Source organism: Prunus avium, chromosome 2 (assembly GCF_965620075.1).
Source record: "Prunus avium chromosome 2, drPruAviu1.hap1.1, whole genome shotgun sequence".
Lineage (NCBI taxonomy): Eukaryota > Viridiplantae > Streptophyta > Magnoliopsida > Rosales > Rosaceae > Prunus > Prunus avium.
The window spans coordinates 32,839,535-32,866,631 of NC_142285.1; the positions used below are offsets into that span (position 1 = coordinate 32,839,535).

The 27,097-nt window shown below is 37.1% G+C and overlaps 2 protein-coding genes and 1 pseudogene across 2 annotated transcripts; all 3 read right to left on the minus strand.

Annotated features, from left to right (window-relative positions):
• Nucleotides 1–6,097: 6,097 nt before the first annotated feature.
• Nucleotides 6,098–8,070, minus strand: LOC110766492 (Cyclophilin-like peptidyl-prolyl cis-trans isomerase family protein). Its single transcript, XM_021969831.2, has 5 exons — nucleotides 7,970–8,070; nucleotides 7,771–7,845; nucleotides 7,157–7,318; nucleotides 6,802–6,960; nucleotides 6,098–6,408 (listed from the first exon to the last, which is right to left on the minus strand). The coding sequence occupies exons 1-5, from the start codon at nucleotides 7,970–7,972 to the stop codon at nucleotides 6,325–6,327; spliced, it is 483 nt and encodes a 160-aa protein (XP_021825523.1). The 5' UTR covers nucleotides 7,973–8,070; the 3' UTR covers nucleotides 6,098–6,324.
• Nucleotides 8,071–8,852: 782 nt separating this feature from the next.
• On the minus strand, nucleotides 8,853–11,770 carry LOC148296887 (uncharacterized; annotated as a pseudogene).
• Nucleotides 11,771–21,908: 10,138 nt separating this feature from the next.
• LOC148296888 (receptor-like protein 39) lies at nucleotides 21,909–22,472 on the minus strand. The gene has a single exon (XM_088248660.1). It carries the CDS (start codon nucleotides 22,470–22,472, stop codon nucleotides 21,909–21,911), a length of 564 nt encoding a protein of 187 aa, XP_088104786.1.
• Between the last annotated feature and the right edge of the window lie 4,625 nt (nucleotides 22,473–27,097).

A 27,097-nucleotide genomic window follows, 5' to 3' on the forward strand; every position in this document is an offset into this window, starting at 1 on the left:
TTTGGCTGCTTTCGTTGCACTTTTTTGTTTGATATTCAAAGCCTATAAGATTGATGATCGTTATACAATCCAAAAAGTAAAAAAAGGAAAAAGAAAAGAACAAATCTCTACCACCAAACTGGCATATTGCTTTCTATTCAAGTTAATTATGTTGTAGGTTTGTTCTTTTTTTTGTTTACAATGATGAATTTCTAATTGTTTTCATATTAGCATATTGCTTTATGTTTCCATTCATTTTATTGATAGTTTCGTGATTGTTTTTCAGGTTATGGTAAAGAATTAGGCCAAGTACAAGACTAATATACTATTTTGGAGTCTATTTATTTGGCTCCCTGAATTTGTAATATTTTCATTGTATCTGGAAATTGTATTTTTTATTATATAAATATACATAATGACTTAAAATTTTAGATTTATAATTATTGGTTCTGTAGAGTGAATATATTGAACAATACTTTCAATTACATGAATGAAGTTTATGTTAGCTTTGATGAGGATATAGTACCATTGAGAATAAGCTTTTAAAGTAAATTTGACTGTTATATCATAGTTTATGTGCCAATTGAAACAATCGTCCCATTAGCATTGTGAATGGGCATTGTACCATAAAGTTGTATTTTGGTCTGAACCATGAGGTGGTCCTGGATGGGCCCCAACTATGAGTGGCACCTTTAAGCCTTAACCACAACCCAGACGGTCCTGCATTGTACCATAAAGTTGTATTTTGAGATTAGTGTATGCATAGAAAAATATAATTTTGACACTTCAAAAAAAAAAAAATTCAAACAAAAGCTCTTTTTTGTTTCTAAACAAACCAAAGCATTAGTTAGTGTTCTATGAAATAACACTTTTGTTTCTTTGGGGTAAGGATGGACATTGGAGAAGTAAATGTGGTCCTTATTCTTGCAAACACAACGGTTTACAATATCAAAGACCCTTTTTACAATTACTTGGACGTCAAAGTTCCATAAACTTATAAAGTGCATTCATAAACTACAAATTTTTGGATATAAGCATTCCATAAACATGTAAAATGGATCATTAATCTCGTGGATTACAATATTTGAGTTCCAATTTACACATTTTTGCACCAAGATTACAACCCTGAATGACCTATTTTATACAACCAAGTACAAAGGCCTTGGAGAAATTTGAACATATTTCACATACTATATATACAATTGTCAAACAGGCAATGGTAATTGCATACCGTAATGTAATTGCCAAACAGGCGACGGTAATTGCATACCGTAATGCAATTGCCAAATTGGCGACGGTAATTGCATACCGTAATGCAATTGCCAAACAGGCTAAGGTAATTGCATACCATAAAGCAGTTGTCAAAAAAGTAATGGTAAGTGCATACTGAATAAATAAATAAATTACAACTTTGAGGTTCTTTATAATCCATAATCTTGTAATACTATAATTTACATTAGAAATGATCTCTCTTATAATGTTAATGTAAGGGGGGACCTTAGAGAAGTAAATGTTTTGGACCTCCATGTTCCATAAACTTGTAAAGTGTATCCATAGACTTGTAATGTCATAAATTACAATAGAATGGATCTCTATTACATGGTTAAGGTAATTGTGGACCTTGGAGATGTAAAATTGGTACTTATTCTTGTAAATACAATGGTTTATAACATTAAGGACTCGTATTACAGTGCTTTGGACGTAAGCTTTCCAAAAACTCGTAACGGAGATCCTTAATCTCGTACATTACAAGATTTGGGTTCTCATTTATGATTTTTTGCACCATGATTACGGGTTTGAGGTTCTTCCTTATCCATAGCGTTGTAATATCCTGATTTACAATTGAAATGATCCTTCTTACAATGATAAGGTAAAGGTAGACTTTGGAGAAGGACCCCAATTTTACTAGAATAAGGACCCCAATTTACATCCTCATGGTCCGGACTTACCTATTCTTTGTAATTTGGATCCATATCCTTGTAAAATAAGGATTTACAACGCTAAGGATTATAGAACCCTAACATTGTAATCGTGGTACAAAAACTTGTAAATCACTACCTAAATCGTGTAACTTACATGTTTATGGATCCATTTTACAACGTTAACAACCAATATTTGTTGGCAAGATCCTTTACTTGCACCCTTTACTATTTTTCAATATGTGCGCTATTGTTCACAATGTGCACTTGCGAGGATGGTGAGGAGGATGAGGAGGATGAGGAGGTCGAGGAAAACGGGGACGAGGACGAAAATGACCCGGAAAATGACCAGGAGGACGAGGAAGATGAGGTATTAGTGGAGGAGACCACAACCAAGTCACCACCCCCTAACACAAAGGGAAAAGGAGCTGTGGTGAAAACAAAATTTAAAGGAGGGGTGGTGCATTCCAAAGAAAAAGCAGCTGCAATTAAAGGAAAAGGCAAAGCATCACCACAAAAATGCAAGACCTCTTTGCCGGAACCAGAACCACGCCTTATTAGTAAGAGGCTAAGGCTAAGGAAGAAAACATAAATTGTATTATGAGTATTTTGTCTTTGTGGTATACATTCATAAGTGAGATTATATATTTTGTGGTAGATTTGAACTTATGTAACTTGTTTGATGCTACAAACTTATTCTATAATGATGTCAAATATGATCGTCTATTGTTGTATGTGAATGGATTGAATGAGTTAATTTGAAAGGAAGTGACCATAAGATGGAAAGGGCACTGATAGATTGGCTCACCTAGGAGGAAAAGGAAATAACTCAATTGACAAACAGTGAGTTGGAAATTGAACAAGCATAATGCATTTGACAAACAGTGTGTAGGAAATTGGACAAGTATAATGCAATTGACAAACCGTATGTTTGAAATTGCAAACATGCATGCATGCCTATTTTCTTAATGTTTGGCTTCGTTTTCCACAGGATTTCACTTCTCATTCGAAATAGTTTTGTAACCCCAAATTTAATAATTTTTTTTGGGTGAAAAACATGCAATTTTTGTCCTGTGTTAATAGTTTGTAAACATCTATTTAATTTATAATTAAATAACACAATAAACGTATAAAGAGAAGGACGTCTAGTACAACTCATCCTTAATCTTGTAATATCGTAATTTACAAAGAGAAGGACGTCTAGTACAATATTAAGGTAACTAGGGACATTAGGAAAGTAAATTGAGTCCTTATACGTGTAAACACAAACGTTTACTATATTAAGGTCTTGTTTTACTCGGTTTTGGACAGTTATGTTCCATATGATTGTAAAATGCATCCTTAATCTTGTAATATCGTAATTTACAAAGATAAAGACATGTAGTACAATATTAGGGTAAATGAGAACATTCGGAAGGTAAATTGGGTCCTTAGTATTGTAAACATGGATATTTACAATATTAAGGTCTCGTATTACTTTATTTTGGATAGTTATGTTCCAGGAGATTGTAAAACTCATCCTTAATCTTGTAATATCGTAATTTACAAAGAGAAGGACGTCTAGTACAATATTAAGGTAACTAGGGACATTAGGAAAGTAAATTGAGTCCTTATATGTGTAAACACAAACGTTTACTATATTAAGGTCTTGTTTTACTCGGTTTTGGACAATTATGTTCCATATGATTGTAAAATGCATCATTAATCTTGTAATATCGTAATTTACAAAGATAAAGACATGTAGTACAATATTATGGTCAAGGGGAACATTCGAAAGGTAAATTGGGTCCTTAGTATTGTAAACATGGATGTTTACAATATTAAGGTCTCGTATTACTTTATTTTGGATAGTTATGTTCCAGGAGATTGTAAAACTCATCCTTAATCTTGTAATATCGTAATTTACAAAGAGAAGGACGTCTAGTACAATATTAAGGTAACTAGGGACATTAGGAAAGTAAATTGAGTCCTTATACGTGTAAACACAAACGTTTACTATATTAAGGTCTTGTTTTACTCGGTTTTGGACAGTTATGTTCCATATGATTGTAAAATGCATCCTTAATCTTGTAATATCGTAATTTACAAAGATAAAGACATGTAGTACAATATTAGGGTCAAGGGGAACATTCAGAAGGTAAATTGGGTCCTTAGCATTGTAAACATGGATGTTTACAATATTAAGGTCTCGTATTACTCTATTTTGGATAGTTATGTTCCAGAAGATTGTAAAACTCATCCTTAATCTTGTAATATCGTAATTTACAAAGAGAAGGACGTCTAGTACAATATTAAGGTAACTAGGGACATTAGGAAAGTAAATTGAGTCCTTATACGTGTAAACACAAACGTTTACTATATTAAGGTCTTGTTTTACTCGGTTTTGGACAGTTATGTTCCATATGATTGTAAAATGCATCCTTAATCTTGTAATATCGTAATTTACAAAGATAAAGACATGTGGTACAATATTAGGGTAAATGGGAACATTCGGAAGGTAAATTGGGTCCTTATACTTGTAAACTCGGATGTTTACAATACTAAGGTCTTATATTACTCTTTTATGGATAGTTATGTTCCTGAAGATTGTAAAACTCATCCGTAATCTTGTAATATCGTAATTTACAAGGATAAAGACATCTAGTACAATATTAAGGTAACTAGGGACCTTAGGAAAGTAAATTAGGTCATTATACTTGTAAACACAAATATTTACAATATTAAGGTCTCGTATTACTCTATTTTGGACATTTATGTTCCATAAGATTGTAAAATCCATCCTTAACCATTGTTTACTAGAATAAGGACCCAATTTACATCCCTAATGTCCACTATTACCAATCCTTTGTAACATGGATCTATATTTTTGTAAATATATGATTTACAACATTATGGATTTGGTGAACCCTAACGTTGTAATCCATGAGCAAAACCTTGTAAATTGTTACCAAACACTTATAAGTTACAAGTTTAGGGATTCTTTTTACAATGTTTTGGTACCCTTGTATCCCAAAATTGTAAAATCAGCCCTTAATCTTGTAAACCCTCATTTTACTAGAATAAGGACCCAATTTACATCCTCATGGTCCGGAGTTACCAATTCCTTGTAATGTGGATCCATATCCTTGTAAATGAGTACTTACAACATTATGGATTAGGTGAACCCTAATGTTGTAATCATGGTTCAAAAATTTGTAAACCGCTACCCAAATCTTGTAACTTATAAGTTTTAGGATCCTCTTACAATGTTATGGTATTCTCATATCCAAACTACTGTAAATCACTATCCAATCATATGCCAATTTCCAAACAGGAAGGGCGTAATTGCATGACCCTTATGCAATTGCATTTTCAAAAAGTGGAAACTTGATAACTTGTATAAACGGTAACCAATTTTTTTTAAAATCTGGGAGCATCATAAAGGACAAATGGTGCATGGGTGCACCTGGTGCACTGTAGAAGGTGCCTATTATTCATCCCAATGTACATACGTTGCTCATTTCCTTTTATGTACATATGTAGAATGGGATCGGAATCTTCATGTGAAAATTTGATTAGATCATCCCCACTCATTGTGAGAGGGCCCCACCCTACCCCACCTGCAAGAATTGGATTGGTGACATTATATTGGGTCCCGCCTAAGCCAAGCATGGTTTATCAAGTAACTAAACTGAGCAGATGAACTCTCGTAAGAGCACTTCCACCCATTTGCCATAGCAAAAGGCAAGGGGAGGTAATGGCTGTCACTATTTACGTAAATAGTGGCAACCCTTGCGAAAAACAAGGTATGTTTCCACCCATTGCCGTGAGAAAGGGCAAATAGCATTCACTTTTAGTTATGATACTAATTTCATTCCTTGTTATCTTATCTTATCTTATTTTATTTTTTTCTCTCTCCGAAATTAGGTCTAAATATATGTTTCTTCAAGATAAACAAGATGTTTTTTTTTATGTAATTTTAAATACTAATACTTGTAATTGAAAATGAGTGAGAAAATAAGATCACCGGGTCTAAGTATCAATACTTACGCAAATAATATTTTCAAACGATAAAACATGAACCAAAAGCTTGTTCACATATTTGCAACCCGGATAACAAATTATGCTCATTATGAACCGGAAAGGCATTATGAACCGGAAAGGTGTAGAAACGCAAAAGCTCAGGCCAAAAAGAAACAAACACGCACAGAAAATACAAGTTTTGTTAATTTGAGTGATATTATCATGACATCAAACAGCATCCTTCCAGAACAATATATCTAAAAGTCCAGATCCAAAAGTCACATTACAAAGTGACCAGAATGGGCTATATATTCTGCCGGTGATAACAGCACTCGCGAAACGCATACTGCAACTCATTGCTAGTGTTCAATCCTGAATACAAGACCTCCAAAAAAGGTAATGGCCACTAGTCAAACATTCCAGGTTACCCAGCAAGCGGGTTAGCATGAATGGTCACTCGATTGAGCCTGATCTCAGCAAGAGGTCGATCCCCAGGTCCAGTTGGAGTCTGCACAAAACCAAACACATTAGATAAAACCATTTTTAAACAAAGAACGCGGAAGAAAATGAACAACTTTAATCAAACATTGCCAAACCAACTCGATATTATCTCTCTGTAATAATATATAGTTCATCGATAGGGCTAAAGTCCTTTACCGGTGTGATCACGACCACTACTATTTCCATCAGAACAAATCATAGTTCATTATATCTTTTCCATACATCAGGGAAAGACAGTTGTGGTACGGAAAAAATAGATTAGCATCAGATGAAATGAACCCATAGTGTATGCACATCCAGATATGTTTGCAAATAAGCACAAATGATCATACATCATCAGGGCATAATTCACTTTATTCACATAAAGGGATACTTGGCTTTGTTAGTAGTAGCACAATACCTTTTCCATGATATCAAGAACTTCAAACCCATGGATCACTTTGCCAAACACAGTGTACAATCCATTTAGATGAGGCTGCTTCGCATAATTAATGAAGAACTGGCTTCCATTTGTATTTGGACCACTATTTGCCATTGATAGCATTCCCCTAGCATTGTGCTGCAAAACAAAAGAAAGGGGAAAATTGTAGCAATTTAGACATAAAAATAATGCTCAATACAGAAAACTACCAAACCTTCTACTATACATGATATAATTAGATCTATGCTTGGGAAACAACATAACAAAACCGAGCTTAACCCAGCAAGCTCGAGCATTAAAATAAGTTACCGGTACAGAGTAAGATCATCATTACCTTTAGAGACTCTCTTATCTCATCATTGAACTTCTTGCCCCATATACTAGTTCCACCCTTGCCTGTACCTGTTGGGTCTCCACCTTGTATCATAAACCCTTTGATATTTCTATGAAATATGGTTCCATCATAATAACCGCTAGCACATAGTGCCAAAAAATTCTGTAGTGAAATTAAACATGAGAATGAGTGACAAAACTATCGCCACGAACAAAACATCAGTACTAATGTTCTCAGTTGACTCTACAAATTACTGCACTGAGAACAGAGAACCGGACAGGTCTTGCATGGAATGGTTGAAATAGCTTAACTGACTGAAAGGCAACTTAAAGATATGACATTTGTCCAATCAAATATAATTCTTTTGAAAAAATAGTGAGGATTTTTGACAAAGGACAATGTTTGAATCAAACAAAATAGAGTTCCCAAAAAATTTAACAATGAATTTCAGGCCTAAGTAATTTCTAGGGTAGCTGTCCCAAGCGTCACCTAATAATTACAATCAAAGAAGGCGCAGAAAGAATTTTATCGGGAAACAAACAGAGAGAGAGAGAGAGAGAGAGAGAGAGAGAGAGAGAGAGAGAGAGAATCTTCAGCTAACTGAGTTTACTGACCTCGGCGGTTTTGGGGACCTCATCGCAAAAAATCTCGCACTTGATGTCACCCAGATTTGTGTGCAGAGTGACTGACTGAAACACCCACAAAATCAAATAACAGAAAGAAAAGGATCAAATCGATGAAGGTGAGCTGCTTCGAAGTTGAAATTTTATGGAAGCAAAAGTGTTCGACGAAAGTACCCACAGAAGTACTAACCATTTGCGTAAGACGAGTTTGTGCTGCTCGGGCTTCACAATTTTAGTAGAGCTTTCGCGCTCTGGTCTGTTAGTCAGTGCGCTCGAGGGCTTTATTTATAGGGTATACTAGTGATTTGCCCCCTAAATTTGTACCCAATTTTCGATTAGCCCCCTATCCTTTTTTTTTAGAAAATTAAGGAACCAAACTATTTTTTTCGCCAATGTGCCCCCTACCGTCTAAATCCTCAACATTTCATCCAATTTTCAGTTAAATTATTTTTAAAAATTGAAAAAAAAATTTGACCCAAAAAAAGAAAAGAAAAGAAGAAAAAGACTGAACCAGCAACCCTATCGCTCTCCTCCAGCACATCAGAGACATCCAGCGGGGTGGGCCGAGATGACGTAGTGGAAGAAGAAAGGGTGGCTGGCAGCCAAATGTCACGGGATGACTTTTTCGGAGTCTTCCTTTCGTGCGGCCTTAGACTTGATCGCCTCTCGAACAAGCTAAGCAGCCTTCCTTCCCACAATCTAAGATCGAATCAAGTAAGAACACAACGCAAGAGCAAGAACGATAAAAGCACTCAAGAACGCACAAGAGAGTTTGGGAGAATATATGCTTGTATTGCTACTCAAATGCTTTACAAGTTGTGAAGTATGCTTTACAAGATGTGAGGTGAGGATACACAATGTGACATCCTCCTTATATACTGTTCCTATCCCACCTACCACCACAGTAGATGGCTAAGATACAATGTCACCAACCGAGACTCTACCTACCACTCTCACCAACTGACGTCTACCTACTACCGTACATTGAATATGGACATGTGGGCTAAGAGGTCTAGCATGATCAGTTCGACGGGTTGGGCCTTGAACATGCGGGCTGTGACATTCTCCCCCACCTAATCCGGTGACGTCCTCGTCGCCGAGGTAGTTCCTTCTCATTCGAATGCTTCGATTTAGTCCTTGTATTGCCATAAGGACTCTTCTCCCAATTGCCTTCGGACTCTGGCAGGCCCTTCCATTTGACAAAGTACTCAAAGTGTCTCGATACACCTTTGCGTCGCACCTTGCGCTTGGCCATGATGCACTCGACCTCCTTGTCAAATGAAATCACCATTAAAGGTGGAGCTCGTTGAGACTCCCCACGACTTGGCTCCTCGGGGTCAGCATGGTAGGGCTTGAGATTGCTCACGTGAAACACCGGATGAATCTTCAATCGTGGCGGTAGTTCCACACGGTAATCAGCTCTTCCCACAGTTCGGATGATAGGAAATGGGCCATCATATCTCCTCAGCAACGCCTTGTGCACCTTTCTAGTGGACTTGTGTTGAGAGGGGTTGAGCTTCACAAAGACCATGTCACTCGGTTGGAATACAACATCTCGCCGGTGCTTGTCCTTCCATTTCTTCATCTTCCGAGTTTCCTTCTCCAATTGAGCCCGAGCTAGCTCATTAGTCACCTGCCAATCCTTGGACGTCTTGTATGCAGCTGGGCTACTCCCCGTGTAGCCCGACACCACTGTGTTCGGTGTCATAGGTTGTTGTCCAGTTGCCAACTTAAAAGGACTTGACCCTGTCGACTCCGATCGCTGCAAGTTGCGCGAGAACTGAGCAACATCCAACAACTTTGCCCAATCTCGTTGGTTGGTTGGAACAGGAAGTGGCTCTAGCAACCCACCCGTCTGCTTCTGCAAGGTCTTGTCTTGTTGGCATACAAGACAAGTCTGCACGAACGAGTCTGCATCTTCCCTCTCTTGAACGGTATACCTCCGCTCGGTGTCATTGAGCTTTCTACTCTCGAAAGCCAATGGTTGTCCATCCTGCATGAGTACACCACCAATAGCAAAATATGATGCATCAGTGTTTACCTCAAAAGGTTTGCCAAGATCAGGAGGTTTTTGCACTGGTTCCTCCTCGATGGCGTGATCCACCTTTCTCTTAGGTGGTTTGGTGTTGGGCAGCTCCTTGGGCATGACTGCAAACTCCTTAAGGACTGCTTCCACTGCTTTCGGGACTGATTGGACTTCCTTCTCAACTATATTCCTCCTCGTAGTTGCAAGGAACGTCGATTCACCCTTCTTCCAGGACTTGGAAATTTGCATGGCTGACAAAAGCTTCGACTTGCCTTGTTGCCTCACCACTGGCACCATGCATGGCATTGCCCCACCCTGTGCAATGCACATAATATTGTAAAATGGAATGGGAAATGCCTTTACCTCGTCCATGAACTCCATTCCTAGCACGACATCGTAGTCATCCATCGAGATCACGGAGAAGTCAACTACTCCCTTCCAAGTACCAGTGTCTAGCTCCACACCATGAGCTACTCCATTAATCGGTTTGGCAGTTGAATTCACCGTCTTCATGCTGCCTTATTCCTTCGAGACTCGACACCCAAGTCTCTTTGCTTCCTGCACAGACATAAAGTTGTGCGAGGCACCCATATCCATCAGGCACCGGGTTGTCTTGCCATCCACCATGGCGTCGACGAACATCACCCCTTTAGCTTGAACCTGTGGTTGAGCGACTTTGGCCTGTAGGGCATTGAAGCGGTGAATGGCCTCCATTCCTGCTTCCATGTTGGCCTCCTCTTCCTTCTCCTGGTTCATGGCATTCAAGGCTTTCTTTTGCGGACAATCCCGCATCATGTGCGCTCCATCGCACAAGTAGCAAGCTATCTTTGACTTGTCTTTCCCCCTGTCACCTTTGTCATTCTTCTTCACTGATGACTTGTGACTGTCAGACTTGTCTCCAGCCTTGCTACCCTCTTTTGGCTTGTGGTCTCCCCCACCGGATCCACTGCTACCTTTCTTTCCTTTGAACTTGGAGTCGCCTTGATCATTCCTCTTGAACTCCACAAGAGACTCGGCTGCAGCAATTGCCTCTGACAAAGTTTGGACGTGTCTCCTTTATAACTCCAGCTTGGCCCAATTCTGTAGGCCACTCATGAAGTACATGAGCTTGTCTTCATCCGTCATGCTAGGCACCTCGAACAATAGGTTGGTGAACGTGGCGACATAGTCCTTCAAGCTCTCCGTTTGCTTTAGCCATCTCAGCTTCTCCTTTGCCTCATACTTGGCATTCTCTGGATAGAAATGCAACATAATATCTTTCTTAAACTCATCCCAAGTCTCAAGTGTAAACGTACCTTGGTCAATCTCCATAGATCGACGTCGCCACCACATGAGAGCATTGTCGGTGAGAAACAACGTTGCTGTAGTAATCTTGGGCTCATCATCCTCCAACTTGAGGTACTTGAAATACCTTTCGATATTCCACAGAAACGTGTCCAGCTCCTTCGCCTCCCTCTTCCCATCATAGGATTTGGGCTTGAAAGAATCTAACACCTTCGGTTCCTTCAGAGTTCGGGTCTTGTTTAAGACAGCTTCCTTGCACAAAGCCCAATCTCCCTTCACATCCTTCACCTCATCACGAAGCGCAGTAAGCTCCACCATGAAATGATCCAGCTTGGTTTGGACATCTAGCCTGATGCTGTCCATTGTGGAGTTGAGGGCTCCTTGGAATTGGCCTTGAAGCTCTTCCACCATAGCTCCGAAGCCCTCCTTCGTAAGGATGTCCTCTTCGAGTCGCTGATCGAACTCGATTACGGCATTCTCCATCTTAGAAAGCCGCTTCTCCATCACTGCTACAACATCTCTAGATCGTTCCCTCTTCGATTTGCCCCCACGCTCCAAGTTGACCTTGGACATATCAGTCTCCACATCGGATCCGCTCTTCGACATGCTTCTTCGAATGATTCGAGCTTTAGCTCTGATACCAACTGTCACGGGATGACTTTTTCGGAGTTTTCCTTTCATGCGGCCTTAGACTTGATCGCCTCTCGAACAAACTAAGCAGCCTTCCTTCTCACAATCTAAGATCGAATCAAGCAAGAACACAATGCAAGAGCAAGAACGATAAAAACACTCAAGAACGCACAAGAGAGTTTGGGAGAATATATGCTTGTATTGCTACTCAAATGCTTTACAAATTGTGAAGTATGCTTTACAAGATGTGAGGTGAGGATACACAATGTGACATCCTCCTTATATACTGTTCTTATCCCACCTACCACCACAGTAAGTGGCTAAGATACAATGTCACCAACCGAGACTCTACCTACCACTCTCACCAACTGACGTCTACCTACTACCGTACATTGAATATGGACATGTGGGCTAAGAGGTCTAGCATGATCAGTCCGACGGGTTGGGCCTTGAACATGCGGGCCGTGACACAAAGCACCCTAAAACCCCATCAACACATCAACCCCATCAACACATCGCCCCCTCCCCTAGCTCTATCTCCTCCAGCACATCAACCCTATCAACACAGCCAAAGCACCCTAAAACCCAGCAACCAAAAAAAAAAGAAAAACAAGAGAAATCCCCAAATTGAAACCAACGATGATATTTCCAAAAATTGAAACAAGAGAAAACCCAGCCTGTAAGTTCCAAAAAATTTGGCGGCTGACTGTGGTTATTGGGGCGGGGATGGCTTGGAGCGCGACGGCAGGTCCAGGCCGGTTCGATTGGTGCCGGCGGCGCTGGCTGCGGTAGACGGTGGCGATGGCTGGGTGTTTTGCAGAGGGAGGGGGTCGGGTCTGTCGCTGGGGGAGAGAGAGAGAGAGAGAGAGAGAGAGAGAGAGGGAAAGAGAAGAGAGAGTATTTCTGTTTTTATTTTTATTTTTCATTTGTTATTTATTTTTAATGTATAAAATGACCATTTTACCCTCATTTTTAACGGCAAATTGGATGAAATGTTGTGGATTTAGATGGAGGGGGGAAATTGGCGAAAAAAAGAAGTTCATATCTTTAATTTTCTAAAAAAAAAGGATATGGGGCTAATTGAAAGCGAGGTACAAGTTCAGGGGGTATTTCACCAATATACCCTTATTTATATCTGCCAAAGGGGTTGCAATGTCGGTTGTACAATACTTTTAAGCATCAAGGGGTTGTACATATTTATTCTCTTGAGACTTTTTTCAGAAAAAACAACAAAGTAAATAAATAGATATGAACTCGTTTGTTTTTTCTTTTTAATTTTACCTCAACTTGTACACATAGAAATGATGGTCATTAAGGGCCTGTTTGGTATTCAACTTGAATCCAACTTTTTAAACTCAAAAACAAAATTTGAGTCCAAAACAAAGAAAACCTGTTGGTAGCCCTATTTTTAAAAACTCAAACTCAAGAACAACTAAAAAACACCCCAATTATAAAAAACAAAAAATATATGTTTTTTCAATTTTTTTTTTCTAACAACCCACAAGTTCTCAAAATTTTAAGATTTGAAAACAGTTTTCAAGTTGCATACCAAACAAGTTTTTGAATCTTAAAAATGGATTTAAGAACTCCTTGTTTTTAAGAAAAATAAAAGTTTTTGAGTTCCCTATTTGAATAGGATACCAAACGCCCCCTAAATTTTCATTCTACTTCCGACCCCCCCAAAAAAAAAAATCATTCTAGTTATTTCACCATGGTCAAATTTTTTAAAATTGTTAAAGAAAGCTTAAATTCACATTAAAACATTGCGATTTTTTTTTTCTTCAATAAAATTTTCAGGAGCAGCTGCTAATTAATAAATTTTTGTTACAAATGAGTGCAAAGAAGGTATCACAATATCTTACTAAAAACAAATGAATATGTGGGTTAAACAAGTTAGTTAGGATAGTGTGTCTGTTATTTTTGCATCTGAGTTCGATTATTCACTTTCGTAATTTAAAGCAATTTAGACTACAGCTTGGAATGATACAACTTTCGATATCTAGACTAACCTGCGAGTTGGTTAGCAATTTGAAAGTTGGACAAAAGGCTTGTGTGAATTCAAGCATCCCCATTTAACAAACAGAAATTCGAAATTTAAATAAAAGCAATATACAAACATAACTAACAATGTTAATATAAACTAATGCAACTAAAAGAGTATTTTTCTTTTAATTTTTTTATTGATAAATAGTATAGCCGTGCGGCTATACTATGGGTTTTTTATTATAAAAACAGTATAGCCGCGCGGCTATACTGTTTTTGACAGGTTGTGGGCAAATCGCACGGGTCGGCTATATTCTATTTAAAAATAATATGCTTAAAGAGTATAGCCGCGCGGCTATACTCTTTAATTTTTTTAATTAACTTCATGAATTATATTACTTAATAAATAGTAACTCATTTTTTCTTTTTTCTTTTAATATTCACTAAGTAAAACATAACTAATAACCAAAGTAATTAAAAAAGCGAGCTACTTAAAGGGTATAGCCGCGTGGCCGGACTTTTAAAATATTCTATTTTTCGGAGTACAGCCGCGCGGCTATATTGTGAAGATATTCTTTTGAGGTGCCCTTTGTAAACACTCCACATCGAAAATCCACAATCCTATCAAGGTCTTTATAAACAAAGCACTATGATAGTTTGGTAAGTGTGGTTAACATTGGAGAGTTGGGGTAATGGGCTTGGCTATAGGCTTGACTTTGGATTTGGCGTTGATTAATAATAATTATATTGATCAAAGACTTGGGCCTTGGAGCTCTTGGGGTTTGAAGAAATTTAATTAAGACACCCAAACGAAAATAAGCAATTTATTTTTTTTCGTTTTTGACATATGCTTTCAATTTAAATTTGAATGAAATTAGGTTTGAAAATTGTACAAAATAATTTAAATTAATTAATTACTATTTATTGAGCAATTTATGAAATAAGTAACATATTTAAATATTCACTAAAGAAATAATAATTAAAACATAATTACTAATTAAAGTAATTCAAGAAGGATAAGATATTACTTAATTACATATATTAAATTAAAGAAGTTGGTCAAAAAAATAAAGTAAAGAAACAAATTTTATATTTTTAAAATTAAAAATAAATAAATAAATAAACACTTGTACCGACGAAACTTCGTCGGCACAGTTCTATGCCGGCAAAAATTTGACGGATTAGGTTTCTCGCGACGAAAACACCTCTTCCGACGAAATTTCGTCGGCACAGGTCTTTCCCAAATATTTACCGGATTAGACTTCTCCCGATGAAAACTACCTCTCCTGAATTGTTTATTCCCTTTTCCCAGGTACAGAGAAAGCATGTCTATGAACTTAGACAGTCCATTTTAACTGGTGATAATGAAAGTTGTTCCCAGCACATATTCCAGTAAGTTTCTGAGTCTCACCAACTTCATTCTCGCAGCCATCTAATTTATCACCCAAATATAGTAGCATTTTGTGTGTTACTTAAACTTCTTAATTAATAAACATTCACTATTCTAAACATTGTGTCAGTACTTGAAATGTATTGCTATATTTTGAACTAGAATACAGTAGGTAATCAGTTTACAATAGCATGCTTGTTCGTACAGACACTTTGGATATCGGGGAAAAATTCAAAGCAATAGACATGGAGAAAAATGGTTTTACCTGGTCAAAGGAAGATTGTTGATAACTAGTTTAACTTTTAAACCTCTTTGTTTGCAGTATTTAGCGATGTTACAGATAAATTTAGAAAGTGTGCCCCAGAATGCAAAACTGAGTCATATCACCTAAAGGTAGCTGAGAGGATCAGTATATATTGCAGTCTGAAGCATAGGAAAATTTGAGGTTGCTAAGTGTGACAACATCCAAAACAAATTATCAATGTATGAATGCCTTTGTGTTAAAAATAAATAGATAGTTTATATTAGTAAGCATGCCTTTGTATTACTGATTGCTGCGACCATATCTTGCTTGGCCTGTTTTGCATATATATTTTATACATCTTTGCTTTATATTACTAATGCACGACTAAACCATGATAACTTGGACTCTCCTATTAACTAGCAACTAAACAAGTAAATATTCTTTACAAAGCAGCGGCAAAGCACCCAAGAGGCCGTAGTTGCAGGCTTGCAGCAACCACACCAAGTAAGAAGCATTGAATTTCCATCTATATATTATTGTCTTTAAAATTTAAATAAAATTATACCAAAACAAAACGGCATGAAATATATGTCATCGGATAGGATCCATTAATTAAAGCGCTGAACAAGAGGGCGGTTTATTTGGGCGGCGCTAGACGGGTCTAGCTTCCAGGGTGGGTCTGGTTCTTTTCTTTTGTTCTTTAAGCCTACTGCCTAGCGATTTTTCAAACTTATGCACTGCAGGGCTGGTCTAGGCGGAGCTGGGAAGGTTTGGGCGGCGCTAGGCAGGTCTGGGCGGGTCTAGGCGGGTCTAGGCGGGTCTAGGCGGCGCTAGGCGGGTCTGGCTGCAAGGGTGGGTCTGGTTCTTTTCTTTTGTTCTTTAAGCCTACTGCCTAGCGATTTTTCAAACTTATGCTATGCAGGTCTGGTCTAGGCGGAGCTAGGAAGGTCTGGGCGGTGCTAGGCAGGTCTGGGAGGCGCTAGGCGGGTCTAGGCGGCGCTAGGCGGCCCTAGGCGGGTCTAGGCGGGTCTAGGCGGCGCTAGGCGGGTCTGGGTGCCAGGGTGGGTCTGGTTCTTTTCTTTTGTTATGTTATCCTACCGCCTGGCCATTTTTCAAACTTCATCTATCTTTGCTGAGGTCTTGTGCGTTAACTGAGGAGCCCGACTTATGTCCCTTAATTGTGTACTGTGTGCTGTGGCTGTAATTTCAAAACTGTACACATCCCCACTTGTTGAAAGCATTCCCTCATGTTGCAGTTGCCTAAATCAACAATTTCAAGCTTTGTTGAGAGATTCCAAAAGAAAACAGGAAGCGTGGCATTTAATGGATTACCTTCCAAGCTGATCATCGACAAATTTTTAAGACTCGCCAAACAAGAGAGAGTTTTTTACCGGAATAGAAGCATCAACCGTCAAATTATTCCACTGTAAGTTAAGCCACTGAAGGTTTGTAAAGGCACGTAGTGTCGTAGGAATAAAACCGAAAAACGAGTTAGCGGTGATATCTAGCCTTGTGAGCTTATATTAGAACCATTAATTGGAGATAAAGCTGGGGATGGTTCCACTGAGCTTATTATCTCCTACAACAAGAAGTTGTTGCAGGTCTGGAACCCCAGTGCGTATGTCTGCTGGGAGGCTACCTGAGAGCTGATTACTAGATAAAGAAATAAATTTTATCACGGATAAATTAAAGATTCTGGATGAGATGACACCATTGAGATTATTAACACGGAGTGCCAAACCCTGTAAGTTGTGTGTATCGCCAATCTCATCTGGTATTTCACCTGCCACATGCAATAAACCCGAGCACCCAAGTTTAATCTCATCTGGCCGGCGTGTGCATACATAGCATACAAACTTAAAATGGAATATCTTTTTTAAATAAATTGAGGAATTATTGGGTATATGAAGAGGAGATAGGAGGATGTGGCGGGTTATTATTGTATGGTAGAATGTTTTTGTATTGACATATATTTTTACTATATATAGTATGTTAAGCATAAGAAATTTAAAAAAAATAGAGTTGAGTTGACCCTGCAAGTACCTATCAAATTGTTGATGACAAGATGAATCTCTGTTAGCTGAGTCAAGTTCCCAATATTTTTGGGTATGCTTCCAGTCAAATTGTTTTTATTCAACTTTAGTACAAGAAGTTGTCTACATTGCCATAATTTAGATGGAAGATGCTCACATATGTTGTCTGGAAGATTACCAATCAAGTCGTTTTCATATAGGGCCAAAACAATCAAAGAAGACATGTTGAAGATGTTGTAAAATTGGCTCACATTTAGTATGCAAGTGAAGGAGGAGGCGACCAGTCGCTGGGTATTTGTGACCAGTCGTTTTGAAGCAGATTTGATGCCTGGAGAAGAAGTTGGAAAACGAGGCAGGCGACCGGTCGCAAGGTTCAAGCGACCGGTCGTTTTCTGGCAGAGTGTAAAGCGACCGGTCGCCAGACGTGCTGTGTCGTTTTTCCATGCATTTTTCAAGGTGCCTTTCACATGTGCTTGTTCCCTACCTAACTCCAAGTGCCTCCAAAGAGTTTTATGGGTTCTAGAAAGTTTGGCAACGTGCCTTAGAAGCTGGAACACCATTTGAATGTTGTTTGTTGACTTGTACCAAAGGGTTTTCTAGGTGGGAGACAAGGGGACAAAGGATGCATGCTTTATGGCTTGTTTTCTGGTTTGCCTAACCTTGTGTTTAGGTTGGTAGCTGAAAGCAAGAACGTGAAGGAGTAATTGCATCCCTCTACTAAGTCCAAAGGTCTACCTACAAAAGAAAAGAAGATGCAAGACATCAACAAGTGGTTAATCTCAAAAGTTGTCAAGTAGCTGGGAGCTATTGTGTTCAAAGGGAGGTTATCTCACCAAGGGAGGAAGAGAGAGAGGGAAATCAGTTCAAGAGAGAGTTGAGTTGGGTCTTGAGAGTTTAGACACCAAAGGAGGGAAACACCAAGTGTGAGAGAGTGTTCACAAGTGCATCAAAGTGTTGAGCAAGGGGTGAGAGAGAAAAGAGAGCTTGGGAGAGAATAGAGTTCTAAGGGGGTTTCTTTGTAAACCAAAGTTGTAACTTATTCTTTCATTAGTGAATTTCTCAAGGGGATCACCAAGAGGATGTAGGCAATTGCTGAACCTCTATAAATTCTTGTGTCACTTTGTGCTTGGTTGGTTTCTCAAGTGTGTGTGTGTGTGTGTGATTCATCCATCCTTGTGTGTGTCATAAAATCCATCAACAACAAGATCATTAGGGGAGTGAGTGAAAGTGTTTGTCTATTTTAACAACAGAAGAAACCCGCATGAACAATATCACCTTCTCGGGCATTCCACTGCACAAACAACTTCTCTAATTGATCTAAACATCTGATCTCGTTTGGAATTTCCGAAAAAATCAACGTGTATATATTTAACCCCATTATCATCAACCAGCCCCTAAGATTATATGTATAAGCTGTTTATGAATACTATATAGTGCTCTGCAACAAAATGCCGAGTCGTATAAGAATAGCATTCCTTTGAAATTGTTGGAGTCAAGGTGTATCTCCTTGAGCATTGTTAAGTTCCCTATTTCTCTTGGTATGATGCCTGTTAAACATGTGCACATGCCACAAAAAAAGAAGAGAAAAGGAAAAACAAAAGAATTAACTTGTCTACCCCGAAAAGGACCCGCCGGCTGGACTAAAGAAATAAAAATTGTTAAGTTCCCTATTTCTGTTTGACATAAATTCTCACGGAATGGATATTCTCCAGATTCATTTGCAGGAATTACAGAGGAAGCTTTATTAAAATCTCTTGCACACTCACATGAACTAAACTCTATAGATCTTGATGACAATCACTTTCCAAACTTGCCAAGACCGCCAAAGGCCTTCAGAGGAATCCGCAAGAAGAGCTCTTCATTGAAACGTTGGCTTGCTATATGCTCTGATGATTTGACTTAGTGAGTGAACTCTGTGCTTGTGTGTGCGCATAGTGCCCATATTTGAGTTTTATCATCCCCTGATATGTCTAATGTAGGAACGGACAGTACCATGCTACTACTAGCCTCCTCCGCAAGTACCTTGGAGAGTCTGGTTACAATGATGCATATGTGAAGGAAGTTGAAGTAAGAATCTTCTCGTCAATCATACTTTATTATTATTATTTTTCATATCTACAATAGGTGATGAATGCTAACATGGATTTATTAACTTATGATTATATTGCCTTTAAGAAGTTAAAAATAAATAAAAAATACCTGCACTCATAAGTTGGAAATATTTGTTGCTATATGATTACGTAAATATGACACCTGCTTAATGGTTCTAAATAAATGAGTTTGAGTTTGAATTTGCTCTAGAAATGGTATTATTTACTTTGATTCCAGGTAGAAATTCCAGTTTTCTAGGTTTAAGTTTAGAAGTAGAATAATCGTTTTGCTTACAGATTTTCTTATCAGTAGTTATTATGCTCATTTGTTCTTTAGTAGAACTACTACCAGCACCTTACCTGTTTTATAGTGTTCTTTAGTAGAACTACTACCAGCACCGTAATAATTAATTTTTTTTCTTAACTAAAACTTCATCTGGAAACATAGAGCAGTTCTGGTGAAAACCCTTGATTGTTTATGGAGGGATCATCTTGTAAACATGAACAGGCTCAGTACATCACCTGGAGCCATATACCCAACTCTGTGAATTATATTCATGTGTGTGGATTTTGTCAAGTCATAGATTTTGAGATATTGTCATGACTCATGCGTCCACTTTAAAATAGAAATCAAACTTTTTTTACAGTTGAATTTATTTCTTAATTTTTATCTTTTGAAATAAAATTAAGAAATTTGGAAAACTTCAAACTTCTCTTCACCATTAACTTGAATACTGAACAACTAATGCACGACTAAACCATAACATTCAGCCACTAACCATGACTCCATGACAACTTGGACTCTCCTATTAACTAGCAACTAAACAACCAAATCCCTAAAGAATAGGACTTCCACAACTTAACAAGATAATCATAAACCTAATAGAGGAATGCTAGCCACCTTCTCTCTAACCTTCTCTTTTGGACCTTCTCCCTTTTGCTAATGACATGTGTCACTTTCTTACACATAAAACAATGTCATTAATGAATGAGACCAACTAGCTTTTATTTTTCAAGTTTATTCTTTTATTTTTCTTTATGTGGCATAAAATATTAATAAAATATTTGAAATTCAATTTATAAAATAAGAAATAGAATTACAGTATTCAAAAACTAAAAATAAAAAATCCTAAACCCCACTGATCCCGACTTCTTCTAGCCTCCACCCAACCACAATTTCAGAACTGCCATTAAAGGCCCCTTCTTATTTTCTCATAAGAAGAACCAAAGTGTGAGCAGCAATACTTCGATTTTCTCCAAGGTTCTCCAGCTTCTCATGAGTTTTAGCTTTGAGATTCACAACAGGGGGGGTAAGAGAGGAGTTGGGGAGAGTTTGGGGGATGGTGGTGATGAGAGAGAGTTAATGGGAGTGTGAAGAAGGCGATGAAGAAGAGCAGCCATAGCCGGTGTGGGCATCCTCTATTTGTGTTGGATTTGTGGATTGATGGGGGTGGGGGTGGGGGAGATGGAGGATGAGCTTTGTGTTTGTGTTAGTGGGCGGCGGCTAGAATTAGTCGGGATGGGGGATCAGGGTTTTTTAATTTTAGTGTTTGAATAATGAAATCTTATTTCTTATTTTCTAAATTCAATTTTAAATATTTTATTAATATTTTATGCCACATAAAGAATAATAAAAGAATAAACTTGAAAAATAAAAGCTAGTTGGTCTCACTCATTAATGACATTGTTTTATGTGTAAGAAAGTAACACATGTCATTAGCAAAAGGGAGAAGGTCCAAAAGAGAAGGTTAGAGAGAAGGTTGCTAGCATTCCCCAACCTAATAAATAGAATAATAAATATTCTTTACAAAGCAGCGGCAAAGCACCCAAGAGGCCGTAGTTGCAGGCTTGCAGTAACCACACCAAGTAAGAAGCATTGAATTTCCATCTATATATTATTGTCTTTAAAATTTAAATAAAATTATACCAAAACAAAACGGCATGAAATATATGTCATCGGATGGGATCCATTAATTAAAGCGCTGAACAAGAGGGCGGTTTATTTGGGAGGCGGGTCTGGTTCTTTTCTTTTGTTCTTTAAGCCTACTGCCCAACGATTTTTCAAAGTTATGCACTGCAGGGCTGGTCTAGGCAGCGCTCGGAAGGTCTGGGAGGCGCTAGGCAGGTCTGGGCGGCGCTAGGCGGGTCTAGGCGGGTCTGGCTGCCAGGGTGGGTCTGGTTCTTTTCTTTTATTCTGTAAGCCTACTGCCTAGCGATTTTTCAAACTTATGCTCTGCAGGGCTGGTCTAGGAGGAGCTGGGAAGGTCTGGGCGGCGCTAGGCGGGTCTAAGCGGCACTAGGCGGCGCTAGGCGGGTCTAGGCGGCCCTAGGCGGCGCTAGGCGGGTCTAGCTGCAAGGGTGGGTCTGGTTCTTTAGGGTTTAGGGTCTGGGTGCCAGGGTGGGTCTGGTTCTTTTCTTTTGTTCTTTTATCCTACCGCCTAGCCATTTTTCAAACTTCATCTATCTTTGCTGAGGCCTTGTGCATTAACTGAGGAGCCCGACTTATGTCCCTTAATTGTGTACTGTGTGCTGTGGCTTTAATTTCAAAACTGTACACATCCCCACTTGTTGAAAGCATTCCCCTCATGTTGCAGTTGCCTAAATCAACAATTTCAAGCTTTGTTGAGAGATTCCCAAAGAAAACAGGAAGCGTGGCATTTAATGGACTACCTTCCAAGCTGATCATCGACAAATTTCTAAGACTAGCCAAACAAGAGAGAAAGTTTTTTGCCGGAATAGAAGCATCAACCGTCAAATTATTCCACTGTAAGTTAAGCCACTGAAGGTTTGTAAAGGCACATAGTGTCGTAGGAATAAAACCGAAAAACGAGTTTGCGGTGATGTCTAGCCTTGTGAGCTTATTAGAACCATTAATGGAGATAAAGCTGGGGATGGTTCCACTGAGCTTATTATCTCCTACAAGAAGTTGTTGCAGGTCTGGAACCCCAGTGCCTATGTCTGCTGGGAGGCTACCTGAGAGCTGATTACTAGATAGAGAAATAAATTTTATCATGGATAAATTAAAGATTCTGGATGGAATGACACCATTGAGATTATTAACATGGAGTGCCAAACCCTGTAAGTTGTGTGGATCGCCAATCTCATATGGTATTTCACCTGCCTCATGCAATAAACCCACATGAACAATATCACCTTCTAGGGCATTCCACTGTACAAACAACTTCTCTAATTGATCTAAACTGCTGATATCGTTTGGAATTTCCGAAAAATCAACGTGTATATATTTAACTCCATTATCATCAACCGGCCCCTAAGATTATATGTATAAGCTGTTTATGAATACTATATAATGCTCTGCAACAAAATGCCGAGTCGTATAAGAATAGCATTCCTTTGAAATTGTTGGAGTCAAGGTGTATCTCCTTGAGCATTGTTAAGTTCCCTATTTCTCTTGGTATGATGCCTGTTAAACATGTGCACATGCCACAGAAAAAGAAGAGAAAAGGAAAAACAAAAGAATTAACTTATTGTTTACCCCGAAAAGGACCCCCCGGCTGGACTAAAGAAATAAATATTTGTTAAGAAATAAAAATTGAATTACTATTTATTAAGTAATATAATTCATGAAGTTAATTAAAAAATATTCACTGAGTATAACATAACTACTAATCAAAGTAATTAAAAAAAATGAGCTACTTAAAGGGTATAGCTGTGCGGATGGACTTTTAAAATATTATATTTTCAGGAGTACAGCCGCGCGGCGATACTGTGAAGATATTCTTTTGAGGTGCCCTTTGGGAACACCCCACATTGAAAATCCACAATCCTATAAAGGTCTTTATAAATAAAGCACTATGATGGTTTGGTAAGTGTTGTTAACATTGGAGAGTTGGGGTAATGGGCTTGGCTATAGGCTCGGCTTTGGATTTGGCGTTGATTAATAATAATTATATTAATCAAAGACTTGGTTCTTGGGGCTCTTGGGCTTTGGAGAAATTTAATTAAGACACACAAATGAAAATAAGCAATTTATTTTTTTCGTTTTTGGAATATCCTTTCAATTTAAATTTGAATGAAATTAAGTTTAAAAATTGCACAAAATATTTTAAAATAATTAATTACTATTTATTGAGAAATTTATGAAATAAGTAACATATTTAAATATTCACTAAAGAAATAATAATTAAAACATAATTACTAATTAAAGTAATTCAAAAAGGATAAGATATTACTTAATTACATATATTAAATTAAAGAAGTTGGCCAAAAAGAAAAATTAAAGAAACTAATTTTATATTTTTAAAATTAAAAAGTAAAAAAAATTAAATTAAATAAACACTTCTCCCGACGAAATTTCGTCGGCAAAGGTCTATGCCGACAAAGCTTTGCCGGATTAGGTTTCTCGCGACGAAAACACCTTTGCCGACGACATTTTGTCGGGAGAGGTCTTTTTAAAAAAAATAAATATAAACTTAGGATGTTTAAAGGTTATTAATTTTTTAAAATTTTATTGTTAGTAATTAAATAACATATTTGCCTTATTTAATTAGTTAAATTAGTAATTATATTTGAATTATTATTTATTTAGTGACTAATTAGTATTAAATTTTAAATTAACTTCATGAATTATATTACTTAATAAATAGTAATTCAATTTTTCTCTTTTCTCTTTTCCTTTAATATTCACTAAGTAAAACATAACTACTAATCAAAGTAATTAAAAAAGTGAGCTACTTAAAGGGTATAGCCGTGAGGCTGGACTTTTAATTAATCTTTTAAAATTTTATTGTTAGTAATTAAATAATATATTTGCCTTATTTAATTAGTTAAATTTGTAATTATATTTTAATTATTATTTATTTAATGAATAATTAGTATTAAATCTTTTTAATTAACTTCAAGAATTATATTACTTAATAAATAGTAATTCATTTTTTCTTTTTTCTTTTTTCTTTTTTTCTTTTTTTCTTTTTTCTTTTTTCCTTTAATATTCACTAAGTAAAACATAACTACTAATCAAAGTAATTAAAAAAGCAAGCTACTTAAATGGTATAGCCTAGTGGCCGGACTTTTAAAATATTCTATTTTTCAGCGTACAAGCGCGCGGCTATACGGTGAAGATATTCTTTTGAGGTGTCTTTTGCGAACACCCCACATCGAAAATCCACGATCGTATAAAGGTCCTTATAAACAAAGCACTATGATAGTTTGGTAAGTGTGGTTAACATTGGAGAGTTGGGGTAATAGGCTTGGCTATAGGCTCGGCTTTGGATTTGGCACTGATTAATAATAATTATATTAATCAAAGACTTGGGCCTTGGGGCTATTGGGCTTTGGAGAAATTTAATTAAGACACCCAAACGGAAATAAGCAATTTATTTTTTTTTCTTTTTGACATGTCCTTTCAATTTAAATTTGAATGAAATTAGGTTTGAAAATTGCACAAAATAATTTAAAATAATAATTTATTATTTATTGAGCAATTTATGAAATAAGTAACATATTTAAATATTCACTAAAGAAATAATAATTAAAACATAATTACTAATTAAATTAATTCAAAAAGGATAAGATATTACTTAATTACATATATTAAATTGAAGAAGTTGGCCAAAAAAAAGTAAAGAAACAAATTTTATATTTTTAAAATTAAAAAAAATAAATAAACACTTCTCCCGACGAAACTTCATCGGCACAGTTCTATGCCGGCAAAAATTTGTCGGATTAGGCTTCTCGTGACGAAAACACCTCTTCCGATGAAATTTCGTCTGGAGACTTCTTTTAAAAAATATATATATATATAAACTAAGGATGTTTAGGTTAATTAATTTTTTAAAATTTTATTGTTAGGCAGATCCTCCTTTTTTTTTATAGATAGTATAGCCGCGCGGCTATACACGTGATTTTTTAAAAAAAAACAAGCGTATAGCCGTGCGGCTCTAATGAGGTCCTTTTTAAAAAAAATTATAAATAGTATAGCCGTTTACATAGATACTGTGATCTTTTTTTAATTGTTTTGCCCCGATTTTTGTTTATTGATAAGAGTATTTTATAGCCTTATCTATTACTATTAGGCCATTATCCGAGTCTCTATTGTCTTGTATAAAAAATGTAGCATTTTCACGTTTAATACTCGTATTGTACATGTACATATTTTTCATGTATAATACACTTGTTTTTTTACCAAATTTTCAATAATACAAACAAAATGCACGTATTATACACCAAATTTTCTCATATTATTGATTGAAAATTAATATCTATAAATTATAAACTAATGTAGCTAGAAGGGTTCTTTTTTTTTAAAACTTTTTATTAATAAATAGTATAGCCAGTTGGCTATAAGCTTTTTAAATATAATATACTTAAAGAGTATAGCCGCTTGGCTATACCGTTTATGACACGCATGCTTTCCCTCAACGTATAAAAGCCATGTGGTGCTTCTTGGGGTGTCCGATCCATTCTTCCACAGCCATCCAACAGTGCCAATTTTTATGTAATATAAATTTTTTTTTTAAACAAACAAACTTGAAAAAATTACCAAAAAAATCTGATTTTTTTTATTTATAAATACCTACCAATATTATTCACTTACCACACCAAATCTTCATACAAATTCTTCTCCTTCCAATATTATTCACTTTGCATACGAAATTTTCTACTACTAAATTTCATTTGTGTAAAAATACAAATAGCATCTTCCATCGAAGCCGGAGGCTCGTGGATAACTATGGAAGATGTTTTGTTGGGTCCAAGTTGGTCATTGCCCGATCACGAGCAATGAGATGAAGTTATCTCATATGTGGAGAAAAATTCAAGGAGAATTTTTTGAAACATCGGGTTCAGCTCGTACGGAAATGGCCTTGGCTAGTAGGTGGAAATTTTTGAATAAAGATTTAGGGAAATTGAGAGATGCGTTGGCAAAAGCAAGGGACAACGTTCGAAGTGGGGAAAATTTTGGCAACGAGTTAAAGTTTTTGTAATTGTTGTTTTATTAAATTTAATGTCATATTTTTTGATATTTTCTTGCATTTCCAATTTGATTTTTTATTATAGATTATGCAAGCACAAATGTGGTTCGATGCCATTGGCCAAGGCAAAAAATCTTGAGAGGTTGTGAAGAATTGTTCGAGATTCAAAATTATTCACACAGGTACGACCGTTGTGTTGAATGAGACACCGCTCCACGATTAACTGGCATCAAATTCGCCGTTGGACTCACCGATGATTCAAGACTCACCAATCCAAAGGGAGCCAAGGCCTAGTGGGAGAAAGGCGGCAGAGGCCAAGAAAAGGAGCACTTCGAACAATAATTGTGCAAAAAGTTTGGAGCAAATTGCTATCAACGTCACACTGAGAATTGAGAGAGACGTGAAAAGAGATGAGGCTAACAAGGCAAGAGATGAAGCATTTGCAAAAGAAAGGGAGTATGCACACAAACAAGACATAGAAAAGAAAGATTGGTAAACAATGGCCATGGATATGAGCCATATGTCCCCTGAAACAAAGTCATTTTGGAAGCAAGAACGATGGGATGTTATGAGAAATGGTACTTGTGTTTTACCTCATCGGCCAATTTAATCCCTGTGTTATCAATTTAGCCAATTTAGTCCTTGTGTTTGTATATGTTAGCAAATGTGATCATTTCCGTCAAAATTTTGTTAAAACTGAAAAATA

Coding starts and splice junctions, on each gene's coding strand:
- LOC110766492 (XM_021969831.2), bottom strand. Junction 7,319..7,770: donor AGGTCCCCAAAACCGCCGAG/GTCAGTAAACTC, acceptor ATTTCACTACAG/AATTTTTTGGCACTATGTGC. Junction 6,409..6,801: donor TTCTTGATATCATGGAAAAG/GTATTGTGCTAC, acceptor GGTTTTGTGCAG/ACTCCAACTGGACCTGGGGA.
- LOC148296888 (XM_088248660.1), bottom strand. CDS start 22,472: ATGATAAAATTTATTTCTCTATCTAGTAATCAGCTCTCAGGTAGCCTC.